The 15,393-nt window shown below is 41.9% G+C and overlaps 2 protein-coding genes across 12 annotated transcripts in view; one reads left to right on the top strand and one right to left on the bottom strand.

Annotated features, from left to right (window-relative positions):
- The window catches only part of CCDC85A (coiled-coil domain containing 85A), a 170,229-nt gene extending 161,329 nt beyond the window's left edge, over positions 1 to 8,900 (bottom strand). For 4 of the 10 annotated variants that reach the window (XM_068675292.1, XM_068675299.1, XM_068675296.1 and 1 more), the window contains exons 1-3: positions 8,806 to 8,896; positions 7,101 to 7,143; positions 3,444 to 3,630 (exon numbers count right to left, since the gene is read on the bottom strand). The gene's annotated coding sequence lies outside the window, so the exon portion shown is untranslated. Of the gene's footprint in view, positions 1 to 3,443; positions 3,631 to 7,100; positions 7,144 to 8,805 lie in introns of all 10 variants that reach the window. The other 6 variants (XM_068675293.1, XM_068675294.1, XM_068675289.1 and 3 more) reach the window with 4 other exon arrangements.
- Positions 8,901 to 9,077: 177 nt separating this feature from the next.
- EFEMP1 (EGF containing fibulin extracellular matrix protein 1) overlaps positions 9,078 to 15,393 on the top strand; it is a 48,949-nt gene continuing 42,633 nt past the window's right edge. The window contains exons 1-4 of one of the 2 annotated variants that reach the window (XM_068675301.1): positions 9,078 to 9,233; positions 9,587 to 9,674; positions 12,519 to 12,567; positions 12,741 to 13,001. In XM_068675301.1, coding sequence (XP_068531402.1) covers positions 9,591 to 9,674; positions 12,519 to 12,567; positions 12,741 to 13,001 — 394 coding nt within the window. In that variant the 5' untranslated portion in view covers positions 9,078 to 9,233; positions 9,587 to 9,590. Of the gene's footprint in view, positions 9,234 to 9,334; positions 9,487 to 9,586; positions 9,675 to 12,518; positions 12,568 to 12,740; positions 13,002 to 15,393 lie in introns of those variants that run through there. The other variant, XM_068675302.1, reaches the window with a different exon arrangement.

Genomic DNA, 15,393 nt, shown 5'->3' with positions numbered 1-15,393 from the left:
AGCTGCAAGTTAACTTGTGAGCAAACATCTCTATTTAGTATTGTCTTATAATTCATTTACACTGTTCAGTTACTTCTAAATTCAAGTTAGTGAAATTGCTGAGAATCCCTAAGAGTTGTAAAATAATTTATTACTGCTGTTAATAAACTCACATTATTAATTCCTTGCACATTCCATTACAAAAGGTATGCTGTGTAACATATTGCCAACTGGAAATAAAGATTTCATTCAGGTCCCAAGATGGCAAAAATCAACCAACCAACCAAACAACAGCAAGCAAGCAAACAAACAAACAACTTTTTTTTTTTTTAATGAAGGAAGTGTGTGTTTGATTTTCTTTTCCTCCTGGAAAATGAAGGAGCTTTTCCCTAATAGCCGTTACTGCAAATAAATCTATCCTACTTTCTTTCACATCTGCATGATATTCCTTGCCTGACACTAGGGAATCAGTCTGAAAAGGCAGCAGTGCAGTGTAAGGAAGGTCTTCTGACTCCAAAGAACTATTTTAATAGCTCCTTCATAAAAAGCACACTACAAAGTATCTCCTAAAAACGAGAAACTGTTAATCTGCCCCAAGTAATTATTTGTTCTGGTTCTGGAAATAAAAAATTATCCTTACCACTTTGCCTACCTATGCTCAGTGTGCCTGACACAACAAATGAAGTGTGTTTTAGCAATTAAAACCCTTCTCACAGGGGTCAACTTTTAAACATCAGAAGCCAGCTGGACTTCAGGCCTACATCACAGCTACATTTCCTGCATAATAGAAGGCTTTTAAAAATAATAACAGCCATGTTGGAGATGCAAACTGAAGTTAATTGGATGAAGCTTGTCAAGAATCTGGAGTAATCCCACCCAAAGTAATACACATTTTTTATACACACTTGTTCTAAAATGAATGTTATGTCACTGTTAACTTTTAAACATTACTAGCTCTAAGGGAATGTTGCAAAACCTCTTGGCCATCTACCTTCAGAGAAATACACACACACACACACATATATATATCCTCTTTTAAATTTTCCTGCTAATTAAAGCAGAAAAAAGAAAAATCTTTGGTGGAAGGCAAGAAAGAAAGGAGAAACCGCAGTTATAGGAAGAAGAGCTGTTAAGTAACAGCTATATTCAGCTTCAGAGTTACATGACCTGTACATACACGTTCCGTTTTTTACAGTCTTCTCCTTACAGGTACCATTAGAAATTTTTCTCTCATAGGATTTTTTTCTTGTTGTTACACAATTTTTCAGTTTCATATAGCTCGACTCATGAAATTTAGCTGTCCTCACAAAGCCACTATTGAAAAAGGCAGAACTGTTATCTCTGCAGACCTTCCAAATGAGCAGATGATTCGAAACACAAAGAACTGCCTTCTTTATAATAAGATATGTCCCTGTAGAAGAGCTTAGGACACAGCAGCAGAGTAGTCTCAAGTACTTGGACATTGACTGTTGGTACATCGCCTGTTACTCTGAAACCCCTCAGTTTTCACTGATTTTGTGCTATAAATGCACACGCACCAGTTACATCCTAATGCCACAGAGGGTGAGATCTGATTCTGAATTAGTGCTAAGTTCAATAACTACCACAGTTTCCTGGAAACAGACTTAAGTTTTAGTGAGGAAGAGGCAGATGTACTCCTTAATAAACTGCAGTGCCACAATCTGAAGGCTAAAGTCCCCTCCACTGGTTTTGCACCCTCCCCTTTAAAGCAGCAAGGAATTTACCAGGTAGCAGCAACTATTCAACCTGTCCCCCAAAGCCATTCTGCACAGTTACTGACAGAACGGTAACAGGCTCCATAAACTCACAGCAGTCAGACCACACGAGTTTTGATGAGTCTCAAGCACAAGGAAAGAATCTGACCCTTGTTCCTCAACTAAGAAGTGCCAAAGAAGCTATTTTACAATCAAGCAATCTACTCTAACAGGCTTAATTCCCTCATCATTAGGATGACAAGTTTCTTAGCATCCACAGCTTACGTAAAGACACCAGTGTGGAGATCCAGCAACATTCATAGACTTGTATATTAAATGCCTTCCTGAAAGATTTATAAAGTCCAGGTACTTAATAACTGAGACAGATAATTAATAACTCAGCCACAATTTGCTGACAAAATGATGAACCAAAAGCTCTCCTTAGATTTGAGAAAAGTGCAGGCAGGCTCAATCAATTATGCTTTTCTTGCTCCAGTGTTTTGTTTGTTGTGTTTTTTGTTTTTCCTTTTGCAGGGGATGAATTTACATGATAAAAGCCTGTTCTCGCTTAAAGATACACATTTGAAAAATGATTGATGAACATGAGCATAAAGGACCAAGGCCTAAAATTCTGACACATTCTAATCATTGCTTCTAGAAGTGAAAATTTCTGCCACCACAGTTCACTGTTTCAAGTGCTGTCAAACATTACAGTGAGAGGCACATTCTTTTTCCAAGTGTAAGGGAGCTGGAAAGCAAACCTCCTCTACGTAAAATGGGACAAAAGGTAATAAATAAGGGGTCTGGCAGTACTAGCAAGGCATTGAGTAGGACCCACATAAGTATATTCCTTCCCTCTCTCCTTTCCGATGATGCAAGTAATTTTTTCCAAATGCCCCTTTTTCTTTGTTACTATTTTACAAACACAGGGAAAGACCAGAGGACAGGTTGGGGCTCCAGCTGTAACATGTTCCGCACAGAGTAATCAGTGCTTCCCTTAAAGCGTGTACCTATACTTCATCTTAGGCATGCCGATTTCACGTTCAGCGAACCACTTTAACCACCTTTAAGGAGCCTTCTGCAGGAAATGGAACTTGGGCGTACAAAACACTCGCTGGCTAACACAGGAAATGGCAGGAATGTCATTTCTGAGAAGAGCTAATCCACATGTGGGAACCTCTTTGAGTGTGCTCCATGCGGTCACCTGACAGCCCTGCAGCGGCCGGGCTGCCTCGGAGGCAGGGGGCAATACCCCAGGCGTTGTTCTGCAGCCTCCAAAGAGGGGCACTTTAATATTTTAATCTGCAGAACTGTATTTATGACCTGCAGCTGTGGTGCCAAAGAGGCCCACAGCCCCGTACACACTGAGCCTATTGTTGGCAAAACAGAGTGCTGAGGTTTCTTGAGTGACATAAGCACGTTAACTGAACAACCCTAGGCTGCTCTGGACAGGGGCAGAGAAGGGTATTTGTTTTTCTTTGTATCGATCGGTTTATTTGGGGCCTTTATCACTTTTGGTGTTAGCAGTCTTCCAAATTTTAATAGCCCCTAAAGCACAGTAAATCATGAATGAGCAGGAACTAATTTCTCAGGGCTTTGGGCTTCCAGGGAAAGGGAACTTGAACCGATTAATAAAAAGAATCCCCAAGTTACATATAATTTAAAATGAGTATATATTGCAAGTTATGTGTTGGTTTATTACCCAGAGGAAATGCTCGGTATTGTTCTGCAGCCACTTAAAAGAGATACCTCAAGGACTCAGAGCAGCAGTGCTCCCTCCGTCTCCCTCCCAGAGCTGAGCTCTTCCCTGATGTGGTGAAACTCTCATTGAGAACAGTTTGGGAGCATGCAAGGATATCGACTCTTCTGTGTCAGCTTTCGGTTGTATCATCTTCCAGCCTCTTCCAGAATTTTGATGCCTTCCAACCGCACGTATCTGCAAAAAGGGGTGAGAGGATAACCCTTTATAATCTCACGGAAAGGAAAATCCCTACTGTTATTTTTCTTCTGCTTTCCATGTGGCAGCACACAGACTAGCACTAAGTAAATTTAACATTCAAAGGAAATAAAATGCTCTGACATATATTCCTTAGCATTGTTGTGCAGATATTCACCAGAAAAGCTGAGTCTCTGCAGAATGATTAACAGGTCAACTGGGCGGATTGCCTGCCAAGTTCACCCCCCACAGAATTAATAAGAAATGTTGCTCCTGTTCTAGTATTAATAACTTTTTCTGAAAAGAAAAAAAGAAAGAAAAGCAAACTCGGAGTTCAGAAGATACTTGTGAAACCAAATTACTTTTTTAAATGTCTGCTGATCCTGATGCTTATGGATTCTAAAAAGCAGAACAGTCACTAGCCAGAGCTCTGCCCACAAATCTGTTCCTCTGAGGTCCCCCTCCACTGCAGCATTTCTGAGATGCCTCATTTTTGTTGGGCTGAAAACCCAGGACACTGTCACACTCCATTCTTGGCCCAGGAGGTTTTGCAGGAAGCACTAGGTTAAGGTTTTCAAAAAGGGCTCCCTTTACGCATATCCGCCTTGAAGGTGTAAGCACATTCTGAAATCAGGAGTACTCTCTGTCCTCTTAACTGAAGGCATAAACCTCAGAAGCACTCAAAATACCTTCTGAAAATCTGCTGCTAAATGCTATAAAGAAATACTGACTTCAAAATTAAAACTAGGGCATCCTAACAGCTTACACATCCCATCTGCTGAAGCTGACCTGCCTGTTAGAAAGCTGTGCTAGTTACACAGGTATATTTGATTCCAGGCAATTCACACTTACCTTTCACAAACGTGGACAACAGCACAGGACAAAAAGAGCCACCTACCCTCAGGGGAAGGCAAACTGCACTTCCTACACAGAGGGAACTGAGGTGCTGGAGAGTTTTTACTCATCCACACTCATCCTTCTCTCTGAAATGTGCACGTTTCGAGGCAGTGGCAAGGTGCCACAGCAGGCCTGAGATCAACCTCACAGACAACCATCCAGATTCCACTGACTTTGAAAGGGATCTGGGTATCTAAATTGGTTAAATGTCTTTGGAAATCCTCGATACATAAGTGAATGTATTCCCCCCATTTCCCTGCACAAGCATCACATATTTTCTCCGTTTTACAGACCAAGAGTATACCAAGAAATAGATTAAATGACTTGCACAAAGCTTCACGAGAAGCCAAAGCTAGATATGAAACCGACTCCAAGATATTCTGGGTAATACTGGATCTGAATTCTGGCATTTCTGTTTTGCCTCTTAGCCAGAGCAAGGAACTGCACTGACATAGTTTAATCAGAAGAATACTATATATTCCAGCTAATATTTTGAATATCAAGAAGGCTGTTTGTTCCTCAGATGGATTATAGTTCTGTGAAAAGCTTCTAGGCAGCCCTCACTTTATCCAAACTGGTTGAAACCTAGTCCAGTGTCAGACTTGAACTCCTGTATGCAGCAAAGCTGGTTTTCCAGAAAAAGGAAAGGAGTGATGGCTCCAGTGTTACAAAGGCCACAGACCTACATCAATACATGCTTCCCAGTGCTGCTGCTCTTATCTGATATGAAGAAAAGTAGAGAAGAACAAGAGAAGAGAAACCCCTGTTAGGTACAGCAATGGAAAAGAGTTGCTACACAGAGGAATGCGACTGAATAAATTAGAAGTACCCATACATGCAAAAGGTGGGAAGACTGTTCACTTCCAGATAAAATTGCTTAGCAAAATAAAATCTTCTCAGCATTAGCGGTGCAATTTAAGGCCTGGATTTGTGACATCTGAAATTCTTACCACATGAAGTAAATCTGTCCGCACAAATAGGCATTGTACAATTCCGAGTTAATTTTGTTAAGGTGCGCTGCAAAGTTGTGCCCTGAAAATGCTGAGAAAGCACCTGTAAGCCACAGTACCTCGGTTTGCAAAGAGAAGCCTGAAATTAGCTCCACACCTAAGAAGCAACAGGACTGATTGACAGGCATGAAAAACACTAATTTTGTAAGACACAAGAGGTGGTGAACCAGACGCGGAAAGTAAAATGCACTCGTCCTTCTCCCACACTATCACACCTCATTTCACGTGTTACTTTCAGCTGTATCACACTTCTCAAGCCCTTAATTTTCTAGTTTGGTGTGGCTGCACAGCTGGACCAATGAAAAAGATGAACAGCTTCCTGCAGGGGCTCCATTCTCAGTCACCCGCTCTCCCACACTCACATTTTCTTTTACTGTCAAAGGACTTTGATGAGAACACAACATCACCCTCTCCCAGCATCCACACTTCTGCTGGAGTTTGCAGAAGCAGAAATATACGATCACATCTCTGTAAAGCGCAGAAGAAAAGCAAATTGCATGCCTGATAAACTGCATACAAACTGCATACTTGGCTTTCAGTAAAAGTTAAAAAAAATATATAGCAACAATATTACATTTTAATATCCTCAGAGAATTTGTAGACATCTATAAATGAAATCACACATTAGTCTAAATTAGCCAAAGGCCTTGACACAACAAAGACCATGCAACATCTCCCACAGATGAGATAACCTCAGCAAAATAAAGGCCTAAATTGGAGGCAACTAGATTTTCTAATCCAGCTCCAGTGGTTTTCTCCTCTCCAAACTGCAAGATTTACAGGGAAGGAGTTTTCTCTAATATGAGAAATGTTCTTCTGTTAGAGAAAGGTTCTTACTGTTAGCTTTCTTTTAAAAAGTGAGTAATTTGCTAACACGGTTCTTCTTTCAAATTAAGTTTATGTTAAAGTAACACCTTATGCCATACGCAATGTGTTCACGATAGTTCCCTTGAAGATAAATCAGTTCATAAAATCTTACCTCAAATAAAAGTTCAACATTTGTCATATTTAATCAGCAATGAAGTCAGACATGTAATTCTTCACAATTTATCCTTCACCAACACTATGTCATTTCCAAGTCGAAACGTGGAAAAAATTCTGACATTTGCAGGAAGTGTGGCAGAAAGGCAGCCTGCCATGTTATCAAAATAATTTATGTTCTAAAATTCCTATGAGTCCGACATGAAAATAACATCTCCGCCATTCCAGCTCTTAGTTTAGACAACTCCAGTGTTACTTGATATGACATTCTCAGGAAAAGAAATCATCTTAAATTGACACTGATAGTCTCCTGAGTTGACAAATACAAGTTGCTTAAATTCACTGTGCTTGATTTTCTTTCTAGTGAGCTATGCTTGAAACAGGAAAAGGAGGTCAGATCTGGGAGTAGAAGAGATTAAACTGCAATTTTGTTTTCCTTATTTTCAGGCTAGCCTCTAGTATCAATCTAAGCCTGCTCTAAATTATGTGCAGCTGTCTATTGCCCCCAGGGACAGTTCCAGCAGCCAGAATTAGCTGGACTGCAGTGACATTTTGACCACACACAGTCTTCCTTCAGCCTACCTGTCTTTAGGTTTCTCAGGACAAAAGGGGGTGGCAACATGTCCTGCCAGGAAGAAAAAAAAAATGTGAACATTTAGTCATAAACACAACAAGAATGTATGAAAAGTGCGGTTTTTAAAGGAAGCAAAAACTGAGATGCGACAAAGAGTTCGCTAAAGCCATAGGGAATAGAGTGCACCATTTACAGAAGGAGCCAAGAGGCAGCAATTAGGGGCCAGCCTCACAGGGCTGCTTCGATCAGAAGCACCACCAGCAACTATTGGAAAGGGCTGGCCTCAGCAATGCCGTGCTACATGGTCTGCAAGACACAACGGGTGGGTTGACCACTTCATAAAAGACATCTTCGGACGTGTAGATACGTAAGGAAGCTATTCTCACCCAGATACCTCACACATTCCTCAACATTTCCAAGGGTCTAACTCATGTTATCCTTCATGAGGCAAATTTCCACTTGCCTCAGTAGGAAATATCTGAACTACAAAATCACAAGCTGAGTCTACCACCTCCATTTAAAGGACCATGAACTACCCTTGGCAGAGTATGGTATTTCAGCAAATGTGTAAAACCGTCTGAAGCCAAGTGCAGGATCTGTGCTCAGCCAGTGCTCATACATGCTTCTGTTGTTCTCTGATTCAGTTTTCCTAGAGTGCAACACAGGCAATGTCTCCCTAGGTAGTAGATTAAGACCAAACATTTTTAAAGGTTGACTTAATCTAGAAGCCAACAAGTTAAATTCAGGTCTCTCGGCATGGCAGGTATTTTGACAGTACATTCAAAAGTAACCATTGTTGCCAGCAGAGACAAGCAATTGATATTACTATTTTGAGCACTAGGAATATCTGTACTGCTTTCTATTAACATGAAACAGCAAATTTTCACAATATAATTGGAGGCGTGTCATAAATATGAGTGTAGTTTACACTAATAAGAGTCATTTTATTTGGAGCCAATCTAACACTTTGAGCCTGTATTGCTAAAAAATGATACACGGACTAAGGGCGGATTAAAGGGAGCATTTCTTTGAGCAGGAGAGTAGGTGTCAAAAGATAGCTAGTTAAAAACATCAGCATACAAAAGCACATGCAAAATGTCCTAAAAATGTAGTCAACCTAAAGCCAACCAATGTCATTCATGTTTGAGGGTTATTCAGCTGCACAACATGACTCTGGTCAGCCCCATGGGTGTTAGCTCATCCTCTCCCCGCACGAGAAGATTCATGGAAACATTTTGGTTTTATACGCAGTTGTAACAACACATATGTATTCTCCACATACAAGTGACCATGCCCAGAAATAACTGAAGAACCAGTTCGCTCTTAGGCAGAACTCCTCAGGCTTTGACAGATTTTTGCATTTACCTTCTGCCCTCTGACTCCTTTGGGTTACGAGCCCACACTGAAAACTCTTCCAAAGCTTCCTCTGTGGAAACTGGTTTCCAGAGGAACCTTCCCACCTCCAGTAAAATCTCTACCTGCTCTCACTGGAGCAGTCCTTCAGTAAGGGGGCTCCTTGTGTATTTGATTTACCAAATTCAGGGTGAGCGTTGGCGGCTTGTTGCTGGAGCGGCTCTTACCAGCACCCAGCGCGGCCCGCTCCAGCCTGAGCTCCTCACAACCACCCAGGAAAGCTCCTTCGTGCGCAGCCTCCGCTCCATGCTGGGCTTAACTCTAAGAACACGCAGATGGCGAGGCGCCTCCTGCACCCACCCTGCTTCTCCTCAGCGTGCCCTCAGCACTCCCCAGGCGTCGAAGCCCTCAGCCCGCACATGGCAGCCACCTCCCGCACGAGGCGTTGTGGAAAGCCGGCGGCCGGGCTGCTTGAGGGCACGGGCCGGGGCTGGGACCGGGACCGTGCCGGGCGTGAGGGGCCTCCTGCCCCGCCTCGCCTCAGGAGCGGCGGGGAGCGGCGGAGGGGCCGTGCGCCCGGGCCGCCCCGCCCCGCCCCGCAGCAGGGCTCCGGCCGCCGCGGGGCCGGTAGGGGGCGCCCGGGGCTCCGGCAGGAGCCGGGCCCGTTTCTATTTAGCCCAAGGCCCGGGGGGGGGAGCGGGCGCCGGCAGCGCAGCGGAGCCAGCGGACGGACGGGGCCGGAGCCGCCGCGGGAACGCCGCCGGGAGCAGCCGCCGGCCCCGCCGCAGGTAGGAGCGGGCTCGAGGGCTGCAAGCGAAGCGCTGCCCCTGCCCCTGTCCCGCGGCTCGGCTCGGCGGGGCAGGGCGGCCCCGAGCCCGGCAGGTGCCCGGTGCCGCCGCTGCCTGCTCGGGGCCCCGCGGGCGGTCTCCCGGAGCCTCGGCGCGGGGTTTCGAGCCGGCTGCTCCGCCGTGCCCGGCTCCTTCTCGGGCTGCCCGCGCTGCCGAGCCGCCCCCTGGCACCACCGGGCTGCGGCGGCGCCAGGTAGCGAGGGACCTGTCCCGGCTCCGCTGGCACAGCGGCGCTGCAGGGGCTGGTGGCTGACTGCGCTTTCTCTCTTTCTTTTTTCTTTCTTTCTTTCCAGGTTCATGATGTTGACAGCTATGTTCTTGGCTGCGCTCATCCTCATTACGGTGCACTCGCAGGAAACTGAGGAAACCATAACGTACACGGTAAGGCTTCGTGGAGCCGGGGAGAACTGGTGCTTTGCTTTGCAGCAGGGATTCTTCGAAATGACCCTCCAAAAAAAAAAAATCTTGCATGCAATACAGAGCTCTTTGAGCCTGAATGCTCACTGTAAAATAAGCTGCTCCTACGCTGAAACAGTGAAAGCTGAAGTTTACAGGACTGAGCAGAATGGGCTGCAGCTCTCTGCTCTGAAAAGCAAGCTGTGGGCTGAGTTTGATGAACTGAATAAAATTAGGAAGCTTAATTTTTTATGTTTTAATCCCTTTTCCTAAAGAAAAGGTCCCTGGGACCTTCACTTGAAATACATGGAACTTGACAGATAATTAGGTCAAACATTCTTCAGTGTTTTCCTTTGGATGTTTCAAGCTGTTTTTAACAACATGCAAGTCCGTCAGAACTCAGTGCTCTTAATGAAGCATCTAAGTCCTGGAGTGCTCCCACAAATGTTGGTTTGAGCTGGTTTTGAGCAGTGGTTTTGTACAGCTTGATGAAATTCTACAAGAATACTGGAAATAGGTTCTGCTTGCAACCAGGTGATGGGGTAGGAGATTTATAGGCCTTCTTGTAAATTTTTGGTTTTAATCTGCTTGTTCTCACTCCTTGGCTCGCATAATGCGTGTCATAGAAGGAGTGGCAATTACATCGGCTTGGGCTGGTGAAAAACCCACGTTTTCACATCTGATTACAGCTGTAATCCCTGCAACTTGCTTCATATGGGTGGACCTCTGAATATGTGTACAGACATCAGCGCAATGCCACACAAGCAGAAAATTCTGCACACATGCAAAAAGTTAGAGAACCACAGCCAAAGGCTGAGATTGTGTCTTATACAAGTAATCCCACTGAAGTCAGTGGGATGGCTCAGGCAAGTAAATATTGCAGAGTTGGACCTTATCATAGAAGACAGGGCTCAAAGAAGCCTCAAGTGAACATCAGGAAGTCAGTCATAAAATACTTTTAATACTAGGCTTTGGAGGCAATAGACTTCTGAAGGTTGGGAGTACTTCTATTTAGAGGCCCTCAGAAATATTTCTAAGTTCCTATACAGAAGCAGAAACTGAAGAAATAAGTACATTTTGAAAATCTAGACTAAATAGGGATCCCAACCCCATCCTTTTCAGCACTTACTACAATTTATTTTTTTTTAATAGGGCTTTTCTGGTGTGTCTGCACACTTCTTTTTATAACAATACAAGATTTCTAGCGTGCCTGTGTGATCTGGGTTCCCATAATATGTTTTCAAAGAGCATTCAGGTGCTTCAGTGATCAGTCTTCTAATCATGTAAACTTAACAATGAAACTTAGCTTTTGGACATGTTACCCGTAGGATGCTACTGTTTCTCATACGTACATTGTATTCATTTAGGGCCAAATCCTTTTCTATTGTAAAACTTCCTTCAGCTGCAGTAATAGTTGGACTTGGCTCCTTACTACTAAATAGACAGAACTTCTGTTGTGCATTATACCAGGAATTGGGTGATTCAGTAGATGCATGAATTAGCTGTTTTCCTTTGGGTTTGCGTTTTCATAGCTACAGTAACTTCGGTGTTGTCAACTCAGCATGTAGTCATTCCTTCAGAGATTGAGAATTGTAATACAATTTGCTGTCCACTTACCCCTTTGTAACATTGGAGGCTTTTTCTTCCAACTCACTGCTACATCTGGCAGATCACTGGTGTCACCTGCGAATGAAGAACATATTTTCAATCCTATTGCTGAGTCAGTGTCTGTTTGTAACAAGTTTCTCAAAATAACTTGAGCATTGTAAATGGAACAAGTGGATCTCAGCACCAGAAGGTCAAACTTGTTACTTAAACAGTTCTCTACAGTGGAGGAGTTGCAACAAGATTTAGCTTGCTTAACTGTGGCTAATTACGTTAATTGACTCAATTCTTTCCTTTCTGTGGGGCCATTAAAATAATATCCTAAGCAGTGCAGGATGCATATGCACCCGCATGGTACAGCTCAGTTGATTCACTGATATTTTAAATGTCTGCTGTAGTTGGCACCATTGTTGTACTTAACTAATCAGTTTCTCTAATTATAACCTGTGATTAAAACTGTAGACGTTTTAATGCTTTTGGGCAGAGAGATAATGAAGATATTTGCCTCAATTGCCAGGGAGAATATTTAAAATTATTTCTGAAGTTACCAGTCTACGATGATATGAATAGTTGCTGAGCATAGTCTTGTTTGAATTCTGTCAAGTTTTATTTATATAAGTAGTCCTGCTGCTATAAACTCTAACCATTTATTGTATGTCTTGCAATATAAATTGTTCTTCCTAGACTGCAGTTCCTGGAGTCACATGGTTAGAAAGCATGTGAATGAATTTCCAGCTGTCATGGGATCTTTCCCCATTGCTAGTGTGCTGATGGGAGAGAGGAAGAAGTTTGGTGGGACAGAGGTCCACTAGTCCCTCTGGCAAGCCCCTGGAATGAAAGAATGAAAGATGTTCCACTCCTGGAAAGCAGTGAACAAGAACAAAGTTTAAAAAAATAAATAAATAAAATTATAGTCAGCCAGTAACCAATGGCAGATGCTTTTTTCGCTTTGTTCCCCATCCCCACTAAAGTCTACCTACTCAGCAAACAATACCTTAGGAACTTGCTGAGAATAGAAGCTCTATCTCTACATGCTTCTCATTCTACCTACACAGCAATGCTGTACTAATAACCTTTTTTTTAGCTTTCCAAGTTATAGAAACATTGCTTTTCTCCTAATGTAGAACTTTGAGATCATTTAAATATGCTTATTTTTCCAAAATAAAGACTCCTGACTAGCATAGTATTTTACTGTTGTGTTTTTTTCCCCGTTTTTCTCTATAGCAATGCACAGATGGCTATGAATGGGATCCTGTTAGGCAACGGTGCAAAGGTACAGTAAATCATTTTCAAACAAAAACTTGCTGTTGGAATTATTTCAGTGTTCTCACATCCTTGGTTTAGACAAGGGAGTGTGCTTGCATGTTTCATTGCATTACTTGTATTAATGGCTGTTGCAGAGGATTCAACTGTTAAAAGCATGACTTGTGTTGTTGCTAACCACAGATATTGATGAATGTGAAATAGTCCCAGATGCATGTAAAGGTGGAATGAAATGTGTTAACCACTATGGAGGATACCTCTGTCTACCCAGAACAGCCCAAATTATTGTAAATGAGCGAGAAGAAGCAGCAGCTGAATCCACTAGTGGTCGAAACAATGTCATTCGACGGACTCCAGCTGATCCTCACCGTGCCCCTCCAAATCCAACTCATCAAATTCAGTGTGCAGCTGGGTATGAGCAAAGTGAGCACAATGTGTGCCAAGGTAAGCAAACTGCCCTATGTTTTCCTTTCAGTATAACCAGAGCGTATGTGATAGCAAACCTAATGCCTAGAAAATAACAGCCTCTAACTTGAACTTACTAGGAATGTATTGGTGCACCATCAAATTGGAGGTGTGCCATATGCACCTCCTAAAGGTCTCTAAATAAAATACATGCATCATGTTATTGTTCAAGGTAACAGAACCTGAAGTTTGTTGCAACCTATTCTATCTATTTCAGGCTAATGAGTACAATTAATTCTGTTGTCTGTAGATGGTAAAGAAAAACAAAACCAAACAAAACTTTAACGCAAGTAAGCAACTTCAGTCAAACATGTCCAGGAGAGGCGGTGCTTTGAAAAAAGTAGGCAACATAGTTGGACATAGTGTAGATAAGCTGTAAAGATTCGCAAAACTATGTAATTTCTACTAAGTTAATGCTGAATGGAACAGAAAAAAAAAAAGAAACATTGTATGAGCTGTTGATTATATCAGATTTTAATGCAGAACAATACACTGTTTTATGTCAATCAGACTTGTATGAGGGATACTTCTCAAGCAGTAGGAACCAAACATCTGAACATCTTGTGCTCTTCTGATCTCTGTGGAAGCAGTCCTACAGAGACCCTGCCAGCTTACTTCCAGTCATAGTCTAGCCAGGCTCTGAAACTATAGCAATGAAGACCTTTCATCTGAGTGTACATACACTGCACGCTGTGCCAAAATTCTCAGGGTATTAGCAATGTTAATTGTATGCATTCAGGAACCAGACCCACAAGCACTACTGTAAACTAAGACTGTTTCATTTATTATTTTATATAAATAGTTTACTCTTATACTTGCTGAAGTAACAAATGTTTTGTCCACTGTTTTGTTTTCTTTCATAAAAATATATTCTACTCCTTGTTCATAATTTGGCTTTCAAGCATGTCAGTGGGATACCCATGCAAACAGAGGGCAAAATGTGACCCCATCGTTCATCTTTTCCATTTTTGTGGCCCTTAACAGTATAATCATATAAAATAGTACTTCAGTGACTATAATCAGGCCAAGCTGTATTATACAGTGGTAGTTCCTTTCTCCCTGGTATTCATGTATACAGAACATTATTTATCACTAGTAAGTAAATGCCCGGTGCTTCTGAAGCATAGTAATCATCATGGAGATTGGATAAGTTATTTTCATAGGCAAAGCCTCAGAGTTGCATTTCTGGCTCATCTGATAACATTCAGTATTTCTGTTGCTCTAATTCAAGAATGTCAAGTAAAGAGCTTGCCAAAGGAAGTCAGTCCAATGATATCCTCTTAATCCCAAGTGTTCATCTGAAGTTATCTTTGGCATTAATTTTTTCCTTGATGACAAATTATTTTTTCTCAGTTTACCTTAACAAACTAGCAGCAGAACCAAAAACAGAGTACGAGACTCCTGTGTTTGATCCAGCATTCCCCCCGCCAGGTGATACTGCAGTACTGTGATGCTTATCTGCCCTGGTGAACTGTGATAAACTGCTTTTGCTAGAGCACACAATATTGATGTTTTACAGCATTTGAAAATAATGCTAGAAAAGTTCCAAGCATTAACATAACTTTAGCTGTGGTGGCTTCAGGTGCTCCAATAAGTGATAAAAAGGAAAGTTTAATGGCAAATAGTACCAATGCCTTACTTATTCTGAATTGTGAAACGGGGTTAACTTAGAGACTGACAAGTGGTTAGGGTTTTTGTTTTGTTGAGAAGATTGTTTATGATACGTTATTATAATCTTTTTTTCCATGCTTTAGCTTCTTGAAACTTGCATCTAAATATTTATATTCAATTTACAAATCTCTGGTTAATTTATAATAACAACTAACTGTTGTTGTTATAGTACCAGAACTTTTAACTAACAGACACACAAACTATGGTGAAATCTCAGGCTTTACTGAGTCAGAGTTTTGCTACTAATCTCCTTGTGCCAAAATTTCATTCTAAATGCAGAAAGTATGGAAATATTGGTGTTTAAAAGCTGAAATATATTGTACTGAACGAATTCCAGCTGGAAAAAGTGTAGTGGATAGTGTGCTTGAAAGAGAGGATGAAGGACTTTCAGAGCACTTAAAGCATGCATTCAACTTTGTGATCTTCACTGCTGAAAATATCTTATAAAAGATAATTTTGATCAGCAATGATCCCACTGTGGGTTTATTTAATTATGGTTAAAAGACTTTGCTATGATAACTGCTTGAGGCTCCTAGGGAGTGTAACTTACACATATAGTCACACTTAAGCTTGTTTTATTGTTTAGTAAATCAAATATGAAGTCCAGCTCCTTCTAATTGTTTGCAGATGTATGACATTTTCCTTCCAGTCCAGCAGCACTAAGTATTTTATAACCAATGTGAAAGTGTAGAGACCTCTG

The sequence above is a fragment of the Anas acuta genome, chromosome 3, assembly GCF_963932015.1.
Source record: "Anas acuta chromosome 3, bAnaAcu1.1, whole genome shotgun sequence".
Taxonomy (NCBI): Eukaryota; Metazoa; Chordata; class Aves; order Anseriformes; family Anatidae; genus Anas; species Anas acuta.
This window is presented reverse-complemented; position numbering and strand designations above follow the sequence as displayed.